The following is a 10261-nucleotide window of genomic DNA, read 5'->3' as shown; positions in this document are numbered from 1 at the left end:
AATAGAAACAAACTACGGTAAAAGTAAACTCCGCGCATCGACGTTTAGGACACAAACTACGCCCATCTAAGTTTAACACGTGTGTGGTAGAGTTTAATGCATCGCGGGAAAAGTCATGTGCTTCCACCAAACTGTAAACATGCATACGAAAATGAGATAGGGCATCTTTCTTATGACAATATTTCTCAAATTTGCATTATCTGGTGGATGTCTTCCCAGACGCACATGTTATATCATGTCGAAATCATCATATTTTACCCGAGGCAGAAGCAAAACCTCAGATAAGGTGACTAACTCTGAAATAAAAGCTGAAATAGATGTAAACAAATCTGCACATGTTGGACTCAAAAGATTGAACGCGTTAGCATCTAAAAGAAAACATGTGAAGATTGAGTATGAAAGCTATAAAAACACAGGTGTCAAGCAGGAAGCAGTTAAGGACGAGACAAAAAGTTACAACAGAGAGGTTCAAGTGAAGCGAGAGAAATGGGAGCCTCCCAAGTGGAGGAATCAGCTGAGCAACATCTATCAGATGAGGAGCAAGAGGAATGCACCCGTAGATACCATGGGCTGTGACGTCATTAGTGACACTCGAGCTGCTCCAGAGGTGATACACTACACTTATATATGTCATGCATTATTATTTTTAAAGTACATGCATGGATAATCAGCAGTAGATAATAATAATTGTACACTAATTTTAGTCAATGGCAAGAATAAAATAATAACACGAATAAATGACAAAGTGATGAGTTGAAGATAAATTGACATTTTATTGACATCAGATATCTAAGTCATTGTCACTTGATTCCTTGCTTTAGACAGGGTTCTATTCAGATCGGTCCAGATATGGGTCTGTAATGTAAGTAAATATCATAATATATATCCTGTTAGGAAAACTATGACAGTTACATGTATAATGTTTACCAGTACCACTAACATGTGTCAAGGCCCAAGGGACCAGAAGACTCCATAATTTTGAGGGTACTTATAGATGAGGTATGTGAAGGTTCTGCCAAACTGCAATGACACCGCTAACATTTTGCCTGTGTTGTAGGTATTCCGTTACCAAGTACTGTTGTCACTGATGTTGTCGAGTCAAACAAAGGACCAAGTGACATCAGCAGCAATGGCAAAACTGCGCCAACATGGATGCAACATTGACAATATTTTGGGAACATCAGATGATAAACTAGGACAGCTAATCTACCCTGTTGGCTTCTGGAGGGTAATTACAGCTAGGCTTTTTTGTTAGTACTATATCCACAGGGACTCCAAGTTGTTATAGTATTGTGGTATGTTTAACATAAGAGGCCACTTGGATTGGATAGTTGACTTGGTGGGCTGGTTGTTTGTTTGTCATTTCATCCCAGTGCATTTGCTGGTGCTCATAATATAGACCACTGGTATGTCTGGTCCTGATTCCATATTGACAGACCTTCATCATACAGATGGAATATTGCTGAGTGATGTGTTTAAGCAGCAAACTAATGAAAAGCACTCAGTATGCAGAGCATCAGATATAGGGCTGGGACGATTCACTGATACATCACGATACATTTAAGTTTGATACAGCTATCATATCGGCGACTGATGTATCGATACAAAAAGATACACAACTTTTTTTCAAAACAGTATTAACTTAGACATGTTAAAGTACGTATTTAGAGGAAAATATGCAAGTATGATAGAGTTACTTGTTTGTTTATTACAATAAGGTTATTGTTACACACAAATACCTTGAAATATATCATTTTAAATCTTAATGCTGTGTCATTCTTTCAAGGTGTATGTATCGTGATACATATCGTATTGCAGGTAAAATATCACGATACGTATCGTATCGTGTTATTTACAGGTCATCTGTTAAACCTTGCAGGGACTGTTTGATAGACTTCCAGCAGGCACTGCAGGTTGTAAGTGGCAGAAAAGTGATTATGTCCGTCCATCTGTGTATTTGACAGTCTAAGTAAACTTAGGCTCAGTATTATTCGTTACACTGCTATACTGAGTCTAACAAAACTTTATAGAAGGTCGCGTCAGCTAACCTTTTGGACTGACCAATGAGAACACAGCTTACCAAATCGCGAAAGTTAACATTCGCACATACCGTTTGAACCTTTACCTCAAAACCTCGAACGATTCCGAATGCTATTTTCCGCACAATCGCTTCCGAGTGATACACGCAATGAGTAAAAAGTCGCTGAAAATAGCGTTTTTGTCAATATTCAAGAATGTCATCTTGCAAAAATATAAGCAAATAGTAACCAAGTCATTAGAGACCCATTAGCGTATATACTGCAGGTCAAATATATGTGTTTTATGCGGATTTTCAGTGTCAGCGACCAAGGAAGAGAAAATTCAAAAACCGTTTTGTAAGTCTCGCCAAACCCTAACAGGTAGTCGGTGTCTGATTGGTTAAATCCGTTCAGCCGTCTCGCGTTTGATTGGACGGTCATAGGTCGCTCAAAGGTTAGCTGACGCGACCTTCTATAAGGTTTTGTTAGACTCAGTATAGCAGTGTAACGAAAATTACTGAGCCTAAGTTTACTTAGACTGGTGTATTTGACTGGTTATGTGTCATTGTTATACTTTGTCATACATTGTCATGAAAAAATGACCCCAGCACAATGCAGCTAAATAAAACATTAATGTATTAGTTTTGTTTGTCTGTTTGTTGTTTAATGCTACACTCAGCAATATTCGAAATATATGGAAACAGTCTGTAAGTAACCGGTCTGGGCCAGACAGTCCAGTGATCAACATCATGAGCATCAATCTACACAGTTGGGATAAGATTGGATGTGGCAATCGAGCCTGACCACCAGATTAATGTTTTTGAACAAGTTACTTATGGAATCTCCCATCGAGATTGTAGATTACCTTTGGTACCCAGTAACTTTATTATCGTTAGAAGTCAACTGAAATGATTGAGAGGTACAGAATTGCAATTGATTATTTATTGACAATCTTGATATATTATTGACATAATTCAATGTACTGTTTGTTTTGCAGTATAGAAAAATAAGATCATGATTTTAATGAGACTGAACTCCAGATTAGATTGTTCTTGTGATTGGGCCCAGGTTGATTAAGTATGTCACTGTGCCTACAAACAAGGATCGGAGGACCAAATATTGAAAATGGTTTGCCTGTTTCTGGGATGATAATATATCAGTAGTGGTTTCAATATAGTGACAGTTTGGGCTGACATCAGTTTTATATAACGAACATACAACTTTAATGATAACAAATTCTTGTTTATTGCATATAGCTACGTTTTGTCCTTTGATTCTACATAAAAGGTCTACAGACAAGAAGTTGTTATCCATAAAGTGGTATGCTTTGTCATTGGCTCACCAACTTCTAGCGTGCCAATCAAACAGTTTTGCATGATTAATACTGCTGTTAAGACCACAGGTCCTCGTGTCTTTGTGAGGATTAAAGATTTTGGAAAAATGTATTTGAGATGACCCCGGCTCGAAATGCTTCACAGTACAATAAATCATGACAAGGACGGACACATCGGTGTAACCCACCTGCCTGCTTTGCCAATCGCTACGCTACCACCACATGCAATCGATTAAAACTTAATGTAAACATATTCATGGATGATTGGCCTATCGATCACCACTGATGACACCTACCAATTCATTATTGTTATTTCTGCAAGTCGATTGAAAGCCGATTTTGACCCTCAACCTAACGATCTGGTCACTAATGGATGATAGCAGGCAGGTGGGTACACCGAAGTGTCCGTCATGATTTATTTGTACTGTGTAGCATTTTGTGTCCGGAGTCATCTAAAAAAAAAAAAATCTTTAATCCTCGCAAAGACACGAGGGCTTGTGTTTAAGACTGGTATCAAAATATTAATGTTTGTTCATGTATGCAGAGAAAGGTTGAGTACATCAAGAGGACATCAGAGATCCTGAAGACACAGTATGAGAAGGACATCCCAGGATCTGTGCAGGACTTGTGTAAACTGCCGGGGGTTGGTCCCAAGATGGCTCATCTTGTCATGAAGTGTGCATGGAATGTCATGTCAGGGATCGGGGTGGATACACACGTTCATCGCATCACCAACCGTCTTCACTGGTTCAAGAAACCCACCAAACAGCCTGAACAGACTCGGATAGCACTGGAGGAGTGGCTGCCTAGGTAAGATCAGAATTATCTCCCCTAAGTGCGAGCAGGTTCATGGGAGATTACATCATGGTATTTTCTGTTTGTCCATCAGCAGAGATGCCAGCCCATACGATTTTATCGTATTCGTTATGAAATAACAACACAGAATACGCTACAATAGCAGTAAAAATATACGAATTTTTTAAAATAATACATTAAATTAAATTATCAAATAGCGTACATACTATACACAATAAATTTCAACCACATTTTATTCAGTATCAAGAGATATGTGGATACATATATACTGATTTTGGTGAGTACAATGTTAATATCAAGGTCTTAGACTATATATTTACATTTTTTATTCAATACGAAAATCCTTTGTAAACGTTAATACTAATTTCGGCCCCAAAGTACTAATTTTTGCATCAGTTTTTGGCCAAAATACTAATTGGGCTAAATTAGGGTTGGCATCTCTGCATCAGTCATAAACATTATACTTTTGCTACTGCAACTATATTTTAACATGTTAACTCCATCACTAAAGCCTGGTCTTATGCCTATTCCGATACTGATAGAAACTTGACATGCAGCCTCCTTATATTGATGGCATTGATATGTTTTAGATGTTCCACTCCACTTTTCTCTATGGCCAGCTTTGAAATCTGTATACGATCTATACATGGCCAAGTATGTTGTAAATGTAATGAAATTTTCTAATTGTGCACTTGACTATGCTGAACTTTACTAGGGCACTACACTAGTTATGTTTGACATTTTGTTTATGACCATTCTCTTAATTCTCTTGAAATGTTATATTTCAAAACTAAGTTGTTGGTTTTTCATATGACTGACTTTAGTTCTTTCTACCCAGGGAACACTGGCATGAGATCAACCATCTACTGGTGGGTTTTGGCCAGCAAACATGTCTGCCTGTTGGACCCAAGTGCCATCAGTGTCTCAACCAAAAAATATGTCCTTCAGCTGCAAGGTCAAATGTCAAACAAAAAGGCAAGGTAAAGGTTGAACATGAGTCCCTCAAAGAGGAGAGTGCTCTCTCACCTGAGGAAGATGTAGATTTGGGAGACATTAAGTGTGAAGTTGACACATCTTGTACTGAAGATGAACACCTGTCATCCATTGAAGAAACAGTAAGGTCAAGGTCATCGCGAGGACACCATGTTGTGATAAAGCAGGAGCCAGATGATGTTTAGTGCTACATTGAGAGTTATCTAATGGAGTTAAGTTTGAACCAAAGATTCTTGTACATATCATCACAGGGGGGGCGTGTCACGCTTAGAAACAGCATTAGAAAGACATATAGGTATATAGACCCTACCCTAGTACTATATAAAAGGAAAGGGATGTAACAACGGAACCACCCCCTCCTCAATCTAAGTTAGATTTCACCACGTAAACTATTTTTACGGCCCTGTCGAGGCCTGCAGATCAAAAGCGAGGTGATTTCCCTACAAAATGAGCTATAAATGGTCACAATCGGATCATTATTTCAAAAGTTATACGCCACGACTCACACCGACTCACTTAAATGTCAAGGCCATCTATGGCCGACAAGTGAGTATGATTGCCGATGGTTTTGGAGAAAATGCCTGCTTACTGTCGAGGAAATGATTTGTAGATGTTGCAATACGTTTTTAGACCCGAAGAATGGCGCTGCCGATCGAATCTAGCCCTACATAGGTGCTGTCAACATGGCTGGAATTAATAAACGAATTTAATAGGTGAGTTTTCGCTGTCTTGGGTGATCCATGATTTTGGCTTGGAATTGCGGAGGTAGCTGTTTTCGGTGAGTCGTGGCGTATAACTTTTGAAATAATGATCCGATTGTGACCATTTATAGCTCATTTTGTAGGGAAATCACCTCGCTTTTGATCCGCAGGCCTCGATGGGGCCGTAAAAATAGTTTACGTGGTGAAATCTAACTTAGATTGAGGAGGGGGTGGTTCCGTTGTTACATCCCTTTCCTTTTATATAGTACTAGGGTAGGGTCTATATACCTATATGTCTTTCTAACGCTGTTTCTAAGCGTGACACGCCCCTGTGTATATTATAACCAGGGTATTTAGAGTTGAAAACATTATATACATTTTATAAATATTTAAAGAAAATTTGAAGTTAAGTTCAGAAGGGTAAATGTACTGGGAAAGTGCGTTGACCAAGCTAACTGAACTGTTATTGATTCACTTTTCTTGGGGGAATAACAAATTCTCTGAATTGACATAAATGAGGGTGAAACGTTCAAACTGGTGTTTCTACACAAATTGGGTGGATGGACATTTGGGATACAGATGGTCAGTTTGGTCAGTTTGTCAATAAAGGGGCATGCATAGGATCTGAAATGATTTTGATTAAGTATGTTTTGGCGTCTACCAGTCTGAGATATTAGTTAGTTATGCCAACGTTGGGTTGATGTATGGCTTAAGGATAACTAGAAATGTCATTTTATCACTGGAAGAAATTGATGGTACCAAATAAAGTCTCCGAAAGGGACTAATGAAAGTAACTAATTATCAAGATTGGATATGAGTCATTTCGGAGGAGGTAGGACATCATTTTGCGGGGAGGAGCCCAGAAATTGTGAAGAGAACTAAAAACTAGCTGACTGAGAGAGACCGGGAGAGACTGAGCCCTGCTGTTGACTTGAGAGGTTCTCTCTGCATATTGAGAGATTGGCTCAGATGAAATTGTAACTTTAGGAATCGGAAAAGAAACCAACAAGTTCTTCCAGGATATGTGTGAATCTGTGTTACATGTAAACCAGGACATCTAGGAAATATTTGAGGACCCTTGTGAAAGAATTCATGTTAAAATAAACCGGACTTGAACACCATACTGGACTTATCCTTGATTATCCATCTAGCTACTTCATCCCCAGAATCAGAGTGGCTATACAGATTGCCTAGGTATTAAGGGTACAACACCCCGAAAACCTAAGGTAATAATATCATGTCATACTCATAGTCCATGTGCCCATGTACATGTGTATGCGGCCAGGGTAGACAAGGCTGTAATGTTAGTGACTCAGTTGATGTCTTCTAGTGAGTGTCAGGCATACAATATTCACAATTCATCAACAATATCAATGTATTGAAATAAAAAGAAAGAATTATTTTAAAAAAACGAATGTTTCATTTTGTTTACAAGAGTATCAAACAATTTCAGTAGTGTGAACTGCTTTAATATACAGTCAAACACTTATGTGTCACACTTATGCTTGTCTCAAAGTATAAAGCTTGATCCCTGCATATTCCTTACATAGTCATCCGCTGGCAGTTGTGTTGAACCTCGGATAGCTTCAAGTATTTTCACAGGCCCTTGCAGCTTCCACAAAATGGTGTTTGACTGTGTGTTGATTTTCTCACAATTACAGATTCTAGATAGGGACTGATTTCCTTGGAAATCCAAATCAGATAAGACTACATGGGTGCCTCCAACACCACAATCATCATTACTCAAGTTTGTTGATTGTGTCAGGAATGGTCAAAGCTACACCAGACAAACCAGTTGTTGATACAGTGAGGGACGTCCAACATGGTGAGAGTATGATGACAGGCACAAGGTCAGGTAATTGGTTGGACTCTGATTCGACGATGAATCTCTCAACAAGCTGATGTTACAGTGAACCAGTTCTAATTGAGAAGACATGTGCCTGATAGAAGCCAAGGATGTTGGTTGACTGATTGAGCTGTCCAGGGATATAGTTACTAAGATAACAGTTTACTAAGAACAGAAGAAAATGATAACAATGAGTCACAAGCATTTGGCAAATAAATGCCATGGTCACTCCAACGAATACAGTTCCTCATGGAGACTGAATCAAGCCTGCAAATGGCCTTCCAAGATGTATCGATCCACACTACATGATGGTCTCCGCACCTCCATCTACGGGAAACCCACCCAAACTGGCCTGTATATCCACTACAACTCCTGCCATCATCCCCAGATCAAACAAGCTAGCAGTGCCACCCTTACCTGCAGAGCCATAGTGCTAGGCCAACCTGAAAAGTCAACAAGGAGATAAACCACCTCAAGGCCACCTTCACCTACCTGAACGGTCACCAATGCCATCATCCAAAACGGCAAACCCAGAACCAAACCAACCTCATCACCAATAAGAGTCACCATCCCTCGTGAAGAACCCATCAGCCACTAGATTGTGTCTCCTAGATGGTGTCTCCTAGATTGTGTCTCCTAGATTGTGTCTCCTCAAGAAGACTGCCATCACGGACACATTCAGTAGCAACTTAACCTCGAAAACACAGAGAGACAGAAGTCAAAATATCGTTTCAATGGTTTGTGATGGATTGAGCTGACGATGAGATCTGAAGTGTCAGGATGTTCGAGGTTGAGAGAGAGGTGGTGGCAAGGTAATGATGTGTACTGTTATTTCATCTCTACAGGGGGACCTTGCGAATGGACAAACGACATGTTGAGTTCTCATGACCTTGACGTTGGCAGTTTCCGTGTCGTGTCTTCATCCTGGACATCTGTCCATTGCTGTTCTGATACAGTACTCCTTTATGAAACAGAAGAGTTCAAGCCGAAACTTTGGTTCATTTACATGAAATGATAAACGTTGATTAATAGTGACGGAACGTATCCATTATGTAAGGTGGATATTGTGTGAAGGTTATCCTAACTTAAGTTCAAGTTTACTGTCTGAATAAACTGGTATTATAATAGCCCATTCTGTGTCGACAAACAGCATTTTTTGAAATATGCAATCAATTCATTTAAAATACCCTTCACAATTGTTGCTTTCACACTCTGAGATGACAGATGACCGTGTAAGATGGCGGAATTATACTCGCAAGAGTTAACAATAAACACTATTATGTACTATTTCAACCAACTGAACTCATATCGGATGTTAATATACTGAGAATGAATCGTGGCGCGACATCTACAGCATCTATTGACTCACACAGTGAACTTCGAGTCATTTGGCAGGACAGCTCAGCCTTTGCCTAAGTAAAAGCTAGCATGCTACAACAATTCAGTTTCAACCAACAGATTCTCGCATTTTACGTTTCTGTTTTTACTCAACATGTGTCTGTAATATGTATAGCACAGCTGTTGATGTTGGCACTATCGCCTGGAAGCAGTGTTGTTGTGATATTAAAAAAGACGGATTCCTGTTCCAAAGCTCCTCTTCCTGTTGTGGATGATCGAAAACAATTCACCAAAGAAGTGAACATCGCCGAAAGTTCATTATCGTTTTTGAAACAAATGTTTTAGAACATTTGTGCCTTCCGTATTTAGAAGGAAAAACTTAAAAACGTCAATACCCACCATTTTTATCACACCGCTGTGTTTGTTTTAGCGACCTGGTAAAACAGCAATAAGGAAATATAAATATTTTATTCCCGCCTTATTTCTGTTTGCCATCGATTACCTATCGGAGGTGATTATAGAACCAAGCGTCTCAGGTGTTCTGGCGACTAGACGTAGCCCAAGAAACACGTACACTACGCCAGTCTTCCACTCTTCAATGAGGGCGGAATTGAGCGTTTAAAGGCTGACAAACAACCGACCAAGTATTGAACGTTGACGTGAGACACATTAAAAACATCCAAGCCGGCGTTTCTCAGACGTTGATTTATTTGTATCACAAGAAAGCGTGACACGTGCAGTATGAGGAACTGCATTTAGTAGCAGAATTTGGGGCTTTGGGCGGCGTCCCCTACAGCTGATCTTCTACATTTCATGTTTCTGTGTGGATTTTTGTACGCTCTAACATAGGTCAGCATGTCTGTTGATATAATACACATTGTAATGGGAAGAATGTGTATTACAGTTTAACAACACGTCATCTTTAGCCCCAATTCACCATTCATCTGTAACACATCCTTGAGTTAGCAGTCATCATGTCCTGTATTGGTCAGCGAGGCTTCTGAAGTCTTGCACATCCCGTACGACACGAGATGTTGTCTTTGGGTAACACAGCCAGGTAACATGCATCCTTGGATCTGGCTCCAGCGAGGACGTCTCCCACATGTGTGAATGATACCTCGTCGGAGCCATGAGAACAACGTCGTGGCGTGCACAAACAAGCGTCTGCACCGACGTCGTTCCACATTCCGAGCGGCATGTTATTACTGTTTGTATA

At 39.7% G+C, this 10261-nt stretch overlaps 1 protein-coding gene across 1 annotated transcript; it reads left to right on the top strand.

Moving 5' to 3' along the window:
- The first annotated feature begins 88 nt into the window (after nt 1–88).
- On the top strand, nt 89–5345 carry LOC124265810 (endonuclease III-like protein 1). The gene is made up of 4 exons (XM_046700642.1): nt 89–607; nt 1058–1228; nt 3896–4161; nt 5006–5345. The coding sequence occupies exons 1-4, from the start codon at nt 173–175 to the stop codon at nt 5343–5345; spliced, it is 1212 nt and encodes a 403-aa protein (XP_046556598.1). The 5' UTR covers nt 89–172.
- The last annotated feature ends 4916 nt before the right edge of the window (nt 5346–10261 follow it).

This window comes from Haliotis rubra, unplaced genomic scaffold (assembly GCF_003918875.1).
Source record: "Haliotis rubra isolate DU_JTF1 unplaced genomic scaffold, ASM391887v1 Scf997, whole genome shotgun sequence".
NCBI lineage: Eukaryota > Metazoa > Mollusca > Gastropoda > Lepetellida > Haliotidae > Haliotis > Haliotis rubra.
Note: the sequence above shows the minus strand (reverse complement) of the source record. Positions and strands in the feature narration are given on the sequence as shown.